The sequence below is a fragment of the Elaeis guineensis genome, chromosome 16, assembly GCF_000442705.2.
Source record: "Elaeis guineensis isolate ETL-2024a chromosome 16, EG11, whole genome shotgun sequence".
NCBI lineage: Eukaryota > Viridiplantae > Streptophyta > Magnoliopsida > Arecales > Arecaceae > Elaeis > Elaeis guineensis.
Genome location: NC_026008.2, coordinates 43,670,478 through 43,688,625, shown reverse-complemented (window position 1 = coordinate 43,688,625; position 18,148 = coordinate 43,670,478). Strand labels below are relative to the sequence as shown.

Below are 18,148 nucleotides of genomic sequence, written 5' to 3'. Positions count from 1 at the left end.
TTTTCGTCATTCAAAATTTTCAAACAAAAAAACTGACCTAGAGACATTAAATGCATATTGGAAAGTAGTTGGACAAAAATTGTCCTTTTATATTATGATATCTTAGGCCATATTATGACATTCTAGGTCATATTGTGTCACAAAATGTTATAATTTTTTTCAAAAGACAAAGATATTTTCGTCACATAAAAATTTTAAATAAAAAAATTGATCTGCAAACATTAAATGTACGTTGAAAAATAGTGGCTATATAGATCAATCAGACATGACGATGTGCTCCACGTCAGATTTTCTACACCGCCCGTGGTGCATAAAGAATTTCTTTTATATAGAAGCCATTAGTAATCCTCAAACTCTTCTGATCTCAAATATCTCTACTCATTTTCTAATTTTGTGTGTTTTTTCAGGAAATCTCTCAAATTTCATTGGTAATCCCCAAATTGTCCTCTTCTGTCTTCTTTTTGTTGTTCATTCTGAGCTTTCTAGTTGATCTACTAGTTAGCTTATTGAATGCATAGTGAATGTACAGAAACTTAATTTGGTGGTTTGGAGATTCATGCAACAAGTCAATAATTATCACTTGATATTTAAACATTTCATTTGATCATCATCAATTTGGGAATGGTTATAATGTGAGAAAACATATGTTGCTATTTGAATAATTTATAAAATACCTAATATATTTGTAGAAGAAATTAAAGAGTTACATATACATGTTAAATTGTGTGCAGAGAAATATCCAGGAATATACTAGATGGATATATAAGAGCAAGAGTTATGGAAACTACAAAGAGGTGTGATCAAGTTGCCAGGAAGCTCCTTTTACAATTTCAAACTACCCTCAGTTTATCTTTTCACTCCTTGCTTCACCTTCCTTACAAACTAAACAAATTTATCCAACTTTGATTCGGTAGAAAGGTGGAAACCCACCCATATGTCATGTACTAGCAATAAAGGAAGCAAGCTCTTGATCCTAGACAGGCAGGATAAAAACGAACTATATATACCACTTAACATAAATATCAGCATATTCATTAACAGCATTGTTAGAACTTCTTTGATTGTCATTTATTTTTTTTGTTTATTAATTATGTAGACATAACTGTTGATTTTTCTAGGCAGATCCTGATTTCTAAATGACTTTTCCAGTCTTCTAGATTTTGAGCAAAGACTTCTTTGGATTTGAAAATTCCTTCAGCAAAAGTTCCTGATAATTCCAAATGCATTAATATAGTTAATCTTCAAAAGCATTTTAGTATTTCTGGATGATCTAGAAGCTTGCCTTGTAGCCAATATTCTCTTTTTGAAGTTATTTTCTTTCTTAATAGATCTCTTTTTTTCATCTTTTTTTGTATGTTATAGCATGATCAACAATGGTGTGATTCTTGATCAACAACACTTAAATGTCCGTTAAAAGTATTTCATTCTTGGAGTTCTTGTTATTGTTATCAATCTCTATTTTCGTTTTTTTTTTTTTTTTTTTCATGTGCTTTCATTTTCTGTATCTACACCAAGTCCTTGTTCATCAACTTGATGTATATAATATCTTAATTACTATGGGCTTTATCAAATGATCAACTACCAACTTGTCCCAAATGTTTAGTACCAAATTCTTCTAGCTTCTAACAAGGACAACTCAACTCCTTTAGCAGAAACTTTATCAGTACGCCATGTGACATCCCCGGACAAGTTGAAATATCACAGATAATAGATTGGACAGACTAGCCAACTCTCTCTCTCTCTCTCTCTCTGTGAGGAATAGTGGAGGAAGTAAGGCACCTCCCCAACTTTATTCAAGTGAAAAGGACATTTAATGATTTTATCTGAGGCTCTAAGAAGGATACTGATAGTTCTGGAGCACCAGACAACTCCACTTTGAGAGATGGCATTAGTATTATGACTTCATTCGATTACAAGATGATTATCATGAGAGAAAGATCTCTAATATAGTCTTAATGATGTATGACTTGAGCACCTCATATGAGGTTCTTTGAAGTGAACTGACTGATACAAGTGGCAAGCCATTAGGCTCGGCAAAGAAAAAAGTCTCTTTTATCCCAGTAGTTAGAGAGATCTTGATAGCAGAAGTTAATTTGAGCCTCCAGGGAAACTCAAGCATGCATGCATCTCAGAGGAATACTAACTTAATGAGATCAGCGACCCATATACCTGTTTACTAGGTGTTGGAGAGCATTATCTTGCTGTTCTCGATATTAAATATTTGATGGTTAAATGGTTTAAAATGAGAAATCTTTGTTTCTGTAAGCTCTTTTCTTCGAACTCAGGTCCTATTACATGAGCTTCTCAGCACGTTGAAGACTATCATGGAGGTATGCTTCTCAGATCCCCCACCAGTGGATATACGAAACGTTTCCCTGTTAAAGTCTTCCATATTAACATCTAGTAATGTTCTTATCTGCATGACGTGATTTGCTGCAAATAAGAACTGCTATCTTAGGCTAAATCTTCATTGTTCCGTGTCTACCCGGAGATCCTCTGGCTTCTTTCCATTACAATTTTTTCATGAAAAATATTAGAGTTCTAATTCGAAGAGGTTTCAATGCAATTGTTTCATAAAGCAAGTTTGAACGAGTCCAGAGGCAGCATGACCGGACTGGTAATTAAAGCCGGAGCTCGAGTTTATAGTGGTCCAGTAACTGGCCCGAGGCGACTAGTTCAGCATCAAACACCCCCCAAAAAACCTTAAATATAATAATTATAAGTCAGGTACTTAAATGCCAATTCTGGCGCGCGGCACAACGTAACTAGTTCCAAACGGGCCAATGGGCCATGGGCTCTGGCGCTCTGCTGAAAGCAGAACTTGATATAATATATGCAATGTGTAGGGATTTGGATGTATTTATCGAATACCGCAACTTTGAACGAGTCCTAAGGTATTGCTACAAATAACTCCCCATAAAATTTATTTATCACAAAATATTACTAATTGTAAAGCAACGACAAGTCTGAACTAGTGGCAGCCTACGTTACCTAATTATTTGTACGGCTTTGAGTTTGTAATCCGGAATTCACTAATTACTGGTGGCCACTCTCTCCGATTGTTAAAGGATACCGTTACGGATGAAACCGTGGTGCCCGACCCAAAGACACGGGTAGATTTTAATTATGACTAATCTACACGTCAACCACCAACTTACACATCGGCTATCAAGCAGTACATGAGATTTCGATCTAATATTGATCTCATCATCAATATTTTTAAAAATTATCAATCCACTCTTGATCTCATGATCTCGACATCAACGTTCGATCTTATCTTCGAAAGCATCAGATTATCGATTTACATCTTAATCGCTGCTCTCATCACTAGTGGTCTCTAGGCATTGGACATCAACGCAGATTTCAGATTTCGACTCTAAATCGGCTCCGACCCTAATGTCTACTACTGATCTTCATTTTTAACGGTACACGATGAGTTCCGAAGTCACGCTTTCTCCGACCTCCTTTCCTTTCGATCTTTATTTTGATCGCTATATTAAAAAAATTTGATAAAAAATTTTAATATAATTTTATCAAATCACGTCGCTATTAAAAACAGCTGGCTATCAAGTAGATAAAATAACTGCAATCATTTTGTATTGAAAAATCGAATTAAAGATCTTGAAATAGCATATTCAAAAAAATCAGAGCAATATAGAGGACTTTCAAAGCACAAAGCTCTCTGACATTTTTTTATTTTTTATTTTAAATTTTTATTTTGAATGTTAAATTTTTTTTTTTATAAAAATTATCTTCAATCATAAATTTATTTTATAGATTCAATCGTCATCATTTTTGTCGGACTTCGTTTGCCCCAGCAATCCTGATGAGAAACGAAATTCTGCCGTAACTGCTACGAAACACTAATAATTTATATTGAACTCTCAAAAAAATTTAATGTCTCTCTAATAGTTAGGCTGGTTCACGTGGCCGCCAGCTTTAATCCACAAAAGATCCCAGGAGAGAAGAACTCTAGAAGACTCTTCCGACCACTCCGGTGCTCACTCGCGCCACGTGGGAGCACGAGAGACGCCAGTTCCCTGAAGTGGAGTCTGAAGGAGACAAGCAACGCGCCGCAACTGCGCCAAAGTGCGTAACACCCAGGACGCCCTCGCGACGCGTGGCCGTCGAGTCGAACACCCCCAACCTTTCCTTCCTTCCGCGGTGGGGCGCGTTGGTTCCACCACGCCCCGTCCCCCACCAACCGTACCTCACCTCACCTACTCTCGTCTAAACTACGTGACCCAATCGCAGCCGCACACGCACCCTAATCATGCAACACAACTCCAATCGTCATCCCACGTTCGTTTCGTCCCGTTGACATAAGGTCGCATGCAGGGCCTATAAATGCCGCACGTAGCCACCCTTTGTTCCCCCAAGTCACAAAATTAACATGGCTAGTTCCAAGGTCCTAGCTGTTGCACTCCTGCTATTGCTCAGCGTCGAGCTCATTGCTGCCGGAAGAGCGGCCATCCATGCCACCGGCGGTGGAGGAGGAGGAGGAGGAGGAGGAGGTCGTGGTGGTGGTGGTGGAGGTGGATGGTTGGGCTCAGGCTATGGCTCCGGCTACGGCTCTGGATATGGGTCAGGCAGTGGCTCTGAGTACGGCGGTGGCGAGGGAGGTGGAGAAGGCGGCGGCGGCGGCGGCGGGTCTGGCTATGGTTCTGGTGGGGGTAGTGGTTCTGGTTACGGGTCGGGGTATGGCTCCGGATATGGCTCTGGAGGTGGTAGGGGAGGAGACGGATATGGTAGAGGCGGAGGCGGTGGTGGAGGTGGAGGGTCGGGTTATGGGAGTGGCACCGGTGGCTCTGGTTATGGTTACGGAAGCGGAAGTGGTTCGGGCTATGGTTCTGGAGGAGGTTATGGGAGTGGTGGAGGCGGTGGTGGTGGCGGTGGTGGCGGTGGTGGTGGCTCTGGGTATGGAAGCGGATCAGGATATGGCTCCGGTTACGGTAGTGGGTCGGGATATGGAGGAGGTGCCGGCCTTGGTGGAGGATATGGGATGGGAGGTGGCGGCGGTGGTGGCGGTGGTTCCGGCTATGGCTCGGGTCTTGGACAAGGGTCCGGATATGGGTCTGGGTACGGGTCTGGATATGGGTCGGGCTATGGTGGTGGAGGTGGTTGATTTGAGCGAGTATTGTTCGGAATAAGGATGGCTGGGCAGTCTATATCTTTTCCCATTGCTTAGCTTTTTGGGATTTGCTATTCTGTTTTAGATATCCTGCTTTGTGTTATCGAATAATAAAACAGAAAACCGTATGTAATTCTGCATGCTGACTCTATTGTAAGTGATGATAGAGGTCGTGATATATTAAAAATATTCCAAGTAAATTGCTGTTCTCGTACCTTTCTATGTTTTCTTTGTTATTTGAATAGGTAAGAGGATTGAAAGAATGGAGGATCAGGAAATTTTGCAGTCAGGACGGGGTGTTCCAACGGTACTATCGTAGTTCTCTTGAAGCCACCAGGTATCAACCAACTCCCAGGAGAGCATAGTTTTCTCAGGTTTCTCTACTGCAGCAGCAATGGTCCAAGCCTTTATAAGGAAGCATTTACTTAAAATATAGCCTCAATTTTTATATTTAAATTTATCATAATGGCCTCTCCCTGGTTAGCAACACAAGTTCCCGCGGACCACCTTATAAATAGCCTCTGTTGCAACCCCTCTATCGTTTAGGTAGCAATTTTAATTTGTTATCCCAGCAGCCAGCAGGGGTAGGCTGCAAAGATCATTCAATCATGTAGAGCTGTAGTTGTTGACTGTTTTTGCGAAAAAGATTTAATTAAAGGACTCAAAAAGAATGTTTGAAATTGATCGGGCATCAGGCATCTAACAATTAAGAGCAAGTTGCCTTTTTTTTTTTTTTTTCCTCATTATTGGAGGTTAATTTGCAAGCTAGCATGCAACAGGCTCGTCAGAAATGTGTTCACAACCTCTTCCATGTATTTGTTTCTGAACTTCAAAGATATCAAATGCTGTTTTGCTCTATCTCTATGGAAGATCGCTGTCCCGTTGAAAATCGGATGCTTCATGTAGTTATATTGGAGGAGTAAACTCAATACCAGAGATCTTCTGGGTAAAAAGCTTAGCCAATGCTTAAGAAATTGTGCAATCCGTGGAGAAGTATCGGAAACTGTTAATCATTTGTTCTCCAATTGTTATTTTTTCTCTGACATTTAGAAATTATTCTGCTCATCACTTTGAGTTTTTCATCCTCAATCGTCATTCAACTTTCTCTGTCATGAATGGATTTTAAAAACTTTCTTCAAAAGATTTCAACCAATCATTCTAATGCTAATGGCTGCGGTGGCATAGTCATGTTGGAGAGAGCGGCGAGATTCTTCCTTCACAAAGCTTCTTCCATTATTTCTGTGGCGTCTAATGCTCTGAATCACTTCAACGACTGATCTATCCTATGTAAATTAAAGGAGGTTGCCGATTTTGGAAAGATTTGGATAGCGATCAAATGTACCAATATTCATCTTCTGCAATTTTTTTAGAAGCTGTAATTTTTTTTATGAGTGCTTTATCTTTGTAATTTTTCAGAATTCATAAATCTCTCATTTACTTTCTTTTCAATAAAATTGGTGGCTATTTCTTAGCCTCCATTATCATAAAAAAAAAAAAAAAATTGTTTTGGTTCCAGTACCAAGTGTCGTAGTCTCAACCTTAAAATACAGGTGCATACAATAATTGACACGTCTCCGGAGAAATGAGGATTCCACCCTACTAAGATTCTCTAAAACGCATGAGCCCGTATGATTCACCGACTTGCCCCGTCAGAAGATACTAGAAACCGTGTGGAGGCTGACATCGACTAGAAAGTAGAAACCGCGTGGAGGCTGACTTTCACCTGATCTCTCCCTTTTCTATTTCGGATCATACTCCCAAATTTGCCCATATCTCATACTCGCAACTCTCATTGCCCCTCACTGTTCGGAGAGAGAGAAAATAAAAAATAAACCTTTCTAACTATTTGATTTTCTCTTCAACATCAAAAACTCTTTTTAAGCACATCTTCCCACATGCCACATCTCTAGTGATAAAGTAGTATTGCATCAATTGATATATGGAAGTTGTCTTTATATGTTTAGTCCCCAAGAATATATGCTTGACATAAAGACAACCCTTTGTGTAACATTGTTTCCCAAGGACAACTGATAAACCTGATTGCTGACGGCATCTTCATCTTGACCGCGTATCAAATCATATATTAAAAATTCATAGCTCAGAAAAATTTGAATTTGAATTTAAATTTTAAATTTTAAATACATCCACTAATGATATGAAAAATTCTTTGTGCACCGTCCACGATATAAAAAATCTTATGTGGAGTGCATCGCTTCATTCTATTGGACTACGTAGCCATCGTTTTTCAACGCACAATAATTTTATATTTTTATTTAAAATTTTGAATGATGAAAATATCTTTCTTAAAAATTATAACATCCCTTCAGAAAAGTTATGACGTCCTTTTTCTTTCGAAAAAATTATGATATCTTTTCACAGAATTATGATATCTCTTCATAAAAATTATGATATCTCTTCTTCATAGAATTATGACACCTCTTCATAAAAATTATTACACCCTTTCATAAAAATTATGACATCATATAAAGAGAAGGAGTGTCATAATTTTTAAAAAATGATGTCATAATTCTGTGAAGGAGGGGTGTCATAATTTTTATTAAGGGGTATCATAATTCTGTGAAGGGATGTCGTAATTTTTTTGAAAGAGAAGGAGTGTCATAATTTTTGTGATGGAGTGTCATAATTTTTAAAAAGAAGCGTCATAATTTTTAAGCAGGATATTTTTGTTATTCAAAATTTCAAACGAAAATATAAAACTGTGGATATTAAATGCGCATTGAAAAGTGATAGCTATGTGGTCCAATAGAATATAGTGATGCACTCTACATTAGATTTTCTATACTGCAAATGGTGCACAAAGAATTTCTACTAATGATATATTAAGAATTCATAGTTCGAAGATACTGCCAATACTAATGAATAAAAAAATAAGAAGATAATATCAAGTGCAGATCACATTCATTAAAGGGCATTGATGCGTTATTTGTGTGATTATTATATTCACCATAGCTGTCCATGTAGCATAGCTAATCTACGTGGTAAATTAAATGTAGATAAACTTGTGACATATTTAATACTTTGTTTAACAAACTAGTTGTATATGTTGGCCATATAATAGATCAAATAGTTTTGTTACCATCAGGGAAGAAAATGTTGATATATACTTTGCTACATTCTATAAATGGTGTCTTTGGTTTCTCAAAGATTTGTTTGCTTATGGCAGTCCGATGATTCCTAAAAATTATTTATTTATAAAAAATAATTATGATAAAAAATAGATTTCATAATATTTCGTTATCAAATTTATAATACCTTTGCATAAATAGTTTAAGCAATCATTTTTTTTTTCATTCAGTCTATTTGTTGACATTTGTTATAAAATAGTAGAAAATAAAATTTTAAATTAATTATATATTAAAAAATATTTTTTATTATAATTAATTTTTAATATTTTTAATTTTTATTAGGTAAATATATTTGAACACAATCACAACGTATTTGGTTAATAAGAGAGATCCACTGAAAATGGTCAGCTCGTGTTATGTTTTGAGCCGAAATTATTGCAGAATTAATAATATTAAAAAAAAGGCATCCTTGACTTTTAACAAAAAAAATAATTATTTTCTTCAAACAATAATATTTATATTATCCTCACTTGATAATCTAGTATTGAAAAAAAAAAAACATCATACTCTGATGATATCCATTTTGCTTTCTCTCTGAGTAAAATAGCAGTGGAATTTGCTATTTATTTCATCAATTTTTTTAAATTTTTGATAGTAAATACATTAATTTGATATGAAATTTATTTTTTATTATCTTTAACCAAACGAACCAACGAGTATCGTTGCAAGTGCAAGTTTGAAGTTTCTAGAGAAGGAACTATGGCAACCTAACAAGCTCTTTAACCCAGCCAAAGTTACTTTAAAGCCAATTAATAAATGCAGCAGTTGCCTGGACTTTCTTTCATTATAAAACATATTTAAAAAATTGAAATTTTTTGGTTGCTAATTTTTATGAAAACAAAATTATATATAATAACAAATAAATAAATTTATAAAATAGTTAGTTTTTTTTTTATGAAAGTAATTTTGTCAAAAACTTGTAAGTCATAAAATCTTAAAAATAAGTTCTATGGAAACATATCCTCCCATTTTTCATAAAACATATTTTATAAGATAATCATATGTTTTTAAATACAGATTTCCAAATTTTTGTACTATTATTTTATTTACTATAAACTAGCATCTTGCATGAATAGAAGGAAAACATATTATTATTATTTTATTTTTTTCTATGGGAACATCTCCTTCTTGCTTTCCAATTTTACACCTTCCACGGTGCACATCCTGCAATACTTCCACGTCTCCAACCATATCGTGGGATCGGTTAGTTAATACATCCTTTTATTTGTGGAAAGACAATCATGGTCAAAATTATCCAGGTTCACTCCGTCCTCAAGTCCACCGTACCCAAAAAAAAAAAAAAAAAAAAAACATGGGTCTTCCGCATGCACAAAGACTTCTAAGCAAACTGCTATTATATACCGCCCATCTGTACATGAGTGGATGAGATGACTTCACAGTAGTAACATGAACGGCAGATCGCGAACCCTCATAGAAAATTATATACACTCTCGTATCACCGAACCAACCAAGAAATAAAAATCTTTAAAACCCCGCCTCCGAAAGTAAAATACGGACGGCAGTCCCCCCCACCCAAAAACCCCAAGACTTTCCTACGACTTCGTTTCTTTTTCCCCTCCAAACCCCCTCATTCTCTCTCTCCGTTCCGAAATCAACCCTAAAATTCCAAGAAAATGTGTGAAGAAGAATTCGATCTCTGATCGAAACCCTCTTCCGATTCCTATCATCTCTCCGATTGTCCGACGGTGGAGACCCCCGAGTTTCAGATGAACGCCGGCGCATCGTCCTCCAATCCGCCCCCGCCCTCTACTCCTGCCACCACCGCGACCCAGCTCGCGCCGGGGTTTCGGTTCCACCCCACCGACGACGAGCTCGTCAGCTACTACCTCAAGCGCAAGGTCGCCGGCAAATCCCTCCGCGTCGATGCCATCGCGGAGATCGATCTCTACAAGTGCGAACCCTGGGACCTCCCGTCCCGGTCCCGGATCGTTAGCCGGGACCTGGAGTGGTACTTCTTTAGCCGCGTCGATCGCAAGTACTCCAACCGCTCCCGGATGAATCGCTCCACCGCCCAGGGCTACTGGAAGACCACCGGCAAGGATCGCCCAGTCCGCCACAATAACCGCATCATCGGCAACAAGAAGACCCTCGTCTACCACGCCGGCCGGGCACCCCGTGGCGAGAGGACCAACTGGGTGATGCATGAATACCGGCTTGGGGACCAGGAACTCGCTGGCACTGGGATCCTTCAGGTATAGAAGATAGTAGGATGGGAGATGGGATTTCTTTTTCTTTTTTTCTTTGTTTTTTATTTTTTGGTTAGAGATGTCATGTTCGTTCGATCTTGTTATTGAATTGAATTTGGGTTTTCTTTGGGGAAGGATGCATATGTTGTATGCAGGATTTTCAAGAAGAACGGCCCAGGGCCGCAAAACGGGGCTCAATATGGGGCGCCGTTTAACGAGGAAGAGTGGGAGGAGGATGATGGTAATATGATCGTGCCGAGAGAGGATGGTGATGACGACTATAATGATGCTAGGGAGCAGGAACAGGAGGACTTGCATATCAATGATTTTGTGCGGGTAAATTCTCTTCATAAGAAGTATTTCATTGTTTATGCTTTGAAATTTGAAAGATCCTTGATTGTGTTATTCTTTAGACATGTTTCCATATACCTTTAGCAATCTAAGAAATGCACATTATAACAGGAAAAATGATACTGATTTTAGTCACCTATAAATTTTGCATATACGTATTTCCTGTTTAACCTGAAATGAATCCAAGATAATTTTTTCTGGAACGTAGGTGCAGCATGCATTGAATGTCATATTGCTTTCTCCTTGCTTTCTTTTCTTCATCTACCAGGATGTAATTTTCTGTGAAGTTTCCAAGACTTATGGTTATTTTTTTTTTATTTTGCTTTTAGCAATTACATCTTCAGGTTGTTAGCTTATTTTCTTGTTCTCCATCTGAATAACTTATGGTGGTGTTACCTAGATCAAGGAACCAAGCAATAAACCATAATTCTTTGATATACATCATGCTTATAGGTTATCAGCATGGTACATCAATGTATAACACCTTATTGTTTATGTGGGTTGTATTTCTATGTATTGGTTTTCTCTTCGAGCCATACAATGCAACTTGGACTTAGTGACTATTCCCTACCCAACCACCCCTCCTCCCCTTGTCTTCCTTCCTTTTTCTGGTCTGTGCTAGATTGCTGTGAGTATCCTCGATTCTTTCCTGGAGTTTTCAAAGATATTTTCCTTGGTTTCACTCTTATAGCTTTTTTGAGAATTTGTTGACCCAATTAGTAAAGCAGTACACTGTAACAGTACAAGATTGTTGTTCTGTATGAGATCAGAATTTATTAATTCTTTGGTGTTTTATCTGGGCTAGCTTCTATTTTCTTTTTCGTTCAGATTAGACATACTTTTTGGCAGTTTTGAGGACATTGGAATTAATAAGGAGCTCAATTCAAAGAGATCAAGGAAAAGATCATTTCCTTGAGTTTTAAAAGATTTCATGATGAAAAAAGAGGAGTCAATGTTCAGTAGTTTGGCTTCCTCATTGGGCATTTACAAGATTTGAGTTTTGAGTAACGAGATCTCAGCTCAAATCATATATATTGCTTGGTGAGTTACATATAGCATATTTGTAGATTGTAGTTGGAGTCTGTGCCCAGTAGATTGACTTCCCTCCCTATAGGGCATTCACAAGATGTGACATTGGAGTAACAAGATCTCAGCTCAAATCATGCAAACTCATCAGATGTGTTATATATAATGATAGCACTATTTTCAACATTTCTAGATCATAGTTCTGCAATTCTGTTGATATCTGGTATTTGTTATGAGGGCATTGTCATGTGATTTCGTATTTTTATGTATGTTTATACTTGTATGTTTTACTATTTTGATGTTTACACAGTTAAGTATTAGATTATTGACGTTTAAAGTAAATATCATAGTTCAAATTGGTGTCTGACATGATTTTTAGTATTTTATACAAATCCAATATAATTTTATTCGCTGTAATTTTTAGCTGGAAAGATTGAAATCATAGATCTAATTATTCCAAATAATACAAAAAAAATTCTAAAATCTTATGCTATGCTTTTTCGGATTTTTGTATTTTTATTTTTTATTTTTTATTTTTTTTGCTAAAAATAGAGATGGCAATGGGTAGGATAGGCCATTATCTGTACCTACCATGTATTTATCTCGAGATGGGGTAGGGTAGATAGAGTCTTGAGACAATGCGAGGTAGGTGGGGTCTCGGGATGGGTAGAGTTAGATGAGATAGGTTGGACAGGTTGGGTCAGATAAAGCTATAAAAAATCTTTTTTTTTTTTTGCTTTAGGGAGGGGATTTATGAAGAGTTATATATATCTGGGTTGGGGGCTGATTTTACCATTACCCATGCCTACCTTGGATTTGTTGTGGGTTGGGTCGAATATCTGGTGGTGCGGAGTAAATTGCCACTCCCACCTCAAACCTTGAAGCTCTACTTGAACATGTTGAAACTATTGAAACTTTATATGCACAACCAAATATGAATTGATTTTTTGTACCTTGTTTATGCATGTCAAAAGATTGCTACATGAGAATGATAATATATTTAAATAGTTCTCATGTACAGTTAAGTTGCATGGTAGGTTGCTAGCTGGAGGGGGCAATTTATTTCACCCCACTGGTTTCCCGACCCGATCCTAATGGGGCAACTTTTACCTGACCTGTTCAGAGTTGTTTATGGGGAAGGATCTTGCTTCCAAAACCTGCAGCAGATATGGGGCGAATGTGGATAATGGTAAAAACCCTCCCCATTTTTTGCTGCAGTTGCTCCATTTGAGTTGGTATGTATACATGGTTTCCTATTACAAGGTAGGTGCAGATAATAGCCTAGTTGACCCATACCCAATCTATTGCCATCTCTAGTTAGGTGTGCATATAGGTCCAAACAACCTTTATTTATGGCCCAGGCACTCCTCTCTATTCTTAATCTAATAATCAGTGGATTTTTTTTTTGTTGCATTAGCTATACTCGAAAGTTGAGTGTAGATTGTTGGGGATATTGGTCTTCTGGTTCCTCAAGATTTACATGCTATGCTAAACCATGGTAGGCTGTCTAATTAGTCTAGAAGTGTATGGTTAGTTTTTTTTTCCCCATAAGGTTTAGTTATTTTCTTTGTATTAAATATATGAACCTAATTTATTTTTAATATTTCTAAATACCATCCAAATATGTGCCTATATATGTGGTTGGTGTATGAACTCTTTTTTATAAACTTCCTATGAATTTGATCTCCTGATTGTAGCTAGCACGAACCATGTGACTTTTATAGATAGCAAAACTATCCTTCTAATAGTGAGAAAAAAGGAACCAAAAGTTTTGGTGAAATGATTTGGAACTCTGTCAAGTTGCCTAACGTTCAAAAAACGAACCAAAGTTTTGATAAAGTTGATTCAAAATTTTGTTAGCCTATGAAGTTAGAGAACTGAATCATCTCCTTGAAATTTATTTATCTTGAATAGGGATGCCAATGGGTTGGGTCAGGCCGAGCCTAGGCGTGAAGGAAGCCTGATGTTTGAATCTCAAGCCTGATCTTGTTGGCCAAGACAGTATATATTTTCGGGCTGAAGGTGTTGAGCTTGAGCCCAACCTACACAGTACATGCTTTTAGGCCAGGCTGGGCTCAAAACCAGGCCCATCAAATTTCCTTACCATTTGTATAGCTCAGGCTTGGCCAGAAAATTGATCGGGCCTTAATTTCCAAGCTTGAGCGCGCCCCACAACCCTAAAAGCTGAGCTCGAGCCTGATTTGTTTCCGATCAGGTCTTTGGGCCATTCTGATCAGTCCATCGACAGCCCTAATCATGAATGATTTCAAAGTGAATCCAATAGATCTACCTGGTCACAGGGCCAAAAAATATTTCTTTTTCCTTCATGTCAAATATTGATGTTTTTTAGTAGCAACTATATGTGGATTATAAGAGACATCTTACAAAGATTGGTTAACCAATAATCTGGATAGTTTATGAAGATTTAGATGAAACATACATACATAGGTTTCCTAATAAATTATGTATATTAGCTTGTCAATCAAAGAAACATAGATATAGGTGCAAATACAGCATGATATAAATTTATCAATAGGACAAATATTGAATAAGTAGGATATGATATGGCTACAATATGACAATCAATGAATATGCATATAATGCACATTAAGTTACCATATAACATTCTATACTTCATACAACAGCATTGCCACTTATATATACAAAGTACATTTTCTCATTTAAATCATTATATCATAATCGATTCTCCATACAGTAATATCAATGTTGCAGATTTCAAAATACACCATTCATCAATAAAAGATCAACATTCATAAAAAAATAAAAGGAAAAAAGAAAAGCCATGCCCCTCACCTTTGGGTATTTGAAAAGTATCCTAAATCTTGAAAAAATGTAAAACTAAGATATATAAAATAAGGTCCGACATGTATTGCAGAAGTATTTGACAAAGTATAATACGTATCGGATATGAACATGGTGTGAATATTCAAGTATCGATACTTTCTAGTTGCCTGCTTTAGGTTAAAATGCGAAAAACCTTTCTTTAGAAGGGGGTATAGAAGAAGCTTATAGACTAGTTTATGAAGCACAGACATGGATATGGATATAGGATATGATACAAATAAGATGCATCAATGGGTACATACATATTCAACATATATACACATGTATATAAGACATTGAAATAGCATAGTCTATCCATTATGTGATAACATCGATTTTTGCAAGCTTGCCATTTAGTGATTATTCAAATCCATAGACCCAATCCATACTTAATATTTTTATGTTAACATTATAAACTTTGAAACTAGCCATTTATTGTGGAAGGACCAATATTAAATATAGAAAGAAAACATCCTTCCCCTCTTTTTGAGGGTATCGAGAAGTATCTCAAGTGTATTCGGAAAGTGTCCCAAGTTATTTTTTCTAATTTTGACAAATAGATACATGACACAGTTATTAGACATGTGCTCGAGAAGTATGAAATGAGTATTGATATCCAATACATATCTGATACGGACATGATGTGTAATTTGAAGTATCGGTGCTTCCTTAGTTTGTGCTTTGCAAAAAAAATTGGGATCATGACAAGATTCTCTGAATGTGCAGAGATCCAATGATGGGTAATCCAAAATGGCTCTTAGGACCTACTTTAAGTCACATGATGATCACAATTGTAAATCCAATATTTTATTTTTGTCATTCATCATTTATAAATTTTTTTCATATAAGTTTCACTGTTAGCATGAAATTCGAAGGTTCGTTTGGTTCATGGTTGAATTCTGCAAAATGAGAACAAGCAAGTCTATTTCTACCAAATTTGCAGTCCACATCAGCAACCAGTAGGTCAATATTTTAAATCTTGTGCACGTACTTACTCATGTTGCATGCTGTTACTATTTCATGAATTGGTCAGTTTAAAATAAACAAATCATAAGTTTCAAAGTCTTTAACTGATGTATCTAAAATCCTTTTTTTGATCTTTTTAATGTACATTGTTGGGTGACATTGCATTGATATTTTTTACCATTGTTATTTTGCTGTTGACTGAGATGTGCATTTGAACATCTTTAACTGTTTCAGAACCAATACATGGACAATCAACAAGCAAATGCTGCTGGTTTTATGGTGGGTCCTGATGGGCAGGTTGGTGCCAGCCATGAAGAAGATCCATCAGTTTTACTGGAGCAGAATCAGCAGATACTAAAAGACCCAAGTCTCAATAGTGACATTGTGGAATGCAATTATGAACCTGAGCTGCAGAACAGCCCAGTGTTCATTAATGACATGGGCGACAACACTGGCATGGCTGATAGGTCTCACACTCCTCCGGGCCAAAATGATGGATATGTGGAACTTAATGATCTTGCTGATGCTGTAAATGCAGAAGATCATCCTAGTGAAGACTCTGTAGTTTGCCCCTTAAGGACTTGTAATGATTGGAAATCTGTGGATGGAGGAGATGATGGTGTCAATTTACAAGAAATCCTTGATGTGGAGGAATTCTTTGACACCGTGAATGAAAACACTGACCAGCAGGAACCATTTCAGATGTCCCCAACAATTCAGGATAATTATAATCTGCAATCAATTGATCTCACAAATCCTGGAGCTGGTCATTGTCCTCCTTCCTGTCAACTGGCTGAGGAAAACACAATGTTTTATGATGCACATGGTAATGATCTAGGATTTAGTCAGGATAATTTTGCAGAATTGAATCAACTCCTGTACTCACCTGTCACTGATCCATCTGGGTTTGATACGGTGGATAAGTTAATGGCGTACTTTGATGCCACAGAGGATAATTTACATGGTCATACTGCTGGTTCTTTAGAGAAGTTAGGGTGTATGGATTCTTGTATCTTGGACCAGCTCAACCTCACTCCGGAGGTATGCTGCATCAGAATCTCAAATGAAGTTGCTCTATCCTTCAGTAAAGCAAGCATGTATTTATTGATGTATAAATGAGGTAACATGTCATATGATTCTTGTTTGCAGTTTGATGGCATCAATGCTCAACAAAACAAGGTTATCCCACCGGCATCAGAAGCAAATGTTACCAGTCACGCATCATCCTCTGTTAGCTTGCCTGATGCTAGTAATCAGCTGTATGGTAAAACTGCCGTCAATATCTTGCCAGGTATGGTTTGTGAGATCTAATGTTTTCTCCTAGGAAAGTGACTACACTTTTTGCATGGTAACTCTTTTAAGCTGTTTCTGTAAAAATCTTGATCTGGTTGGAGTCTGATTACCGTATGGATCACCCAAAATTTCCTTGTTTATAAATCATAACTTTTTTTCCTTATAAAAGGTAATCTCTGGGCCTATTTAGTTTTGAGTTTTGCACGAGAAGAATGAAAAAATTTGGTGATGATTGGTTGCATGCAGGCTAGATGGTCCAGGCATTTAGTTTGAAGATTTTCTCATGAACTGTTTCTTCTTTTGGGCTTACATGATGCTGTTCTGAATGTAAGGTCTTAAATTTTGTGGTGCAGATGTCCAGAGGAATGAGAGTAATGATAATACTATTACAAAACGTCTTGTGAACATGTTGGGCTCAATCTCTGCTCCCCCTGCTATTGCTGCAGAATATCCTGCTGGGTCAGAGAAACGTGTTGGACGAATCTCCGCAACCCACTCAACCAGTTCAATACATGTCACTACTGGGATGATCCAAATACGTGGTATAACTGTGACAGGCAGCACAGAACACTGGTCGTTGCCGAAGAACGGAGATATGAGCTTACTCCTTTCTTACAGCTTGGCTGGTGATGAAGTTAGAAAATCTATGCGTTTTGATTCAATTTCAAAGTTGCAGGGTGGACCAGTGTCAATGGTATTACGTGGTGGCTGCTATCTTTTCTTCCTCTCGGCATTAATTCTTACAATAAGCTATAAATTGGGATTGTGTATTTATAGCAGGTAAGTTGGTTTGTCTATTCGATACATATACATACTCTTTTGACCATGAGAGTAGAACTTTTAAAGCTCTCCAGGGAAAAATGGGCCCTAAAATGTTGGACCATATGGATTGCATATTATGATATTTATTAGTGGCTTTTTTCAACTAAAGCAAAGGGTGCACAGACTGACAGATATATGTTTCATTCGACAATGAATTGTGTGTGATATGTTACACATGGTTTTTTCTTACTCTCTGCAATTTCAGATATCATGTTATGTTAGTTTGCACGTTATGAAATTTAGATTTTGCGTTGACGGGAATATGCATGTTGGGTAAACTAGTGAAAACTCTCCATTTGAGTTTAAACTTAAAAATAGCTTTTCAGTTGAGTTTCATTTAAAAACAGCTCTCGACATAAATG

At 37.1% G+C, this 18,148-nt stretch overlaps 2 protein-coding genes across 2 annotated transcripts; both read left to right on the top strand.

Annotated features, from left to right (window-relative positions):
* Positions 1-4,391: 4,391 nt before the first annotated feature.
* Positions 4,392-5,345, top strand: LOC105059227 (uncharacterized). Its single transcript, XM_010942457.4, has one exon. The coding sequence runs from the start codon at positions 4,394-4,396 to the stop codon at positions 5,123-5,125; it is 732 nt and encodes a 243-aa protein (XP_010940759.1). The 5' UTR covers positions 4,392-4,393; the 3' UTR covers positions 5,126-5,345.
* Positions 5,346-9,811: 4,466 nt separating this feature from the next.
* On the top strand, positions 9,812-17,975 carry LOC105059077 (NAC domain-containing protein 53). The gene is made up of 5 exons (XM_010942242.4): positions 9,812-10,490; positions 10,620-10,820; positions 15,906-16,712; positions 16,821-16,962; positions 17,318-17,975. The coding sequence occupies exons 1-5, from the start codon at positions 10,005-10,007 to the stop codon at positions 17,746-17,748; spliced, it is 2,067 nt and encodes a 688-aa protein (XP_010940544.1). The 5' UTR covers positions 9,812-10,004; the 3' UTR covers positions 17,749-17,975.
* The last annotated feature ends 173 nt before the right edge of the window (positions 17,976-18,148 follow it).

What these genes read in the sequence shown, in the direction of transcription:
- LOC105059227 (XM_010942457.4), top strand. Translation starts at nt 4,394, where the DNA reads ATGGCTAGTTCCAAGGTCCTAGCTGTTGCACTCCTGCTATTGCTCAGC.
- LOC105059077 (XM_010942242.4), top strand. Translation starts at nt 10,005, where the DNA reads ATGAACGCCGGCGCATCGTCCTCCAATCCGCCCCCGCCCTCTACTCCT. An exon ending in CTGGCACTGGGATCCTTCAG is followed by an intron (nt 10,491 to 10,619) that starts GTATAGAAGATA and finishes TCTTTGGGGAAG; the next exon opens with GATGCATATGTTGTATGCAG. An exon ending in ATATCAATGATTTTGTGCGG is followed by an intron (nt 10,821 to 15,905) that starts GTAAATTCTCTT and finishes TAACTGTTTCAG; the next exon opens with AACCAATACATGGACAATCA.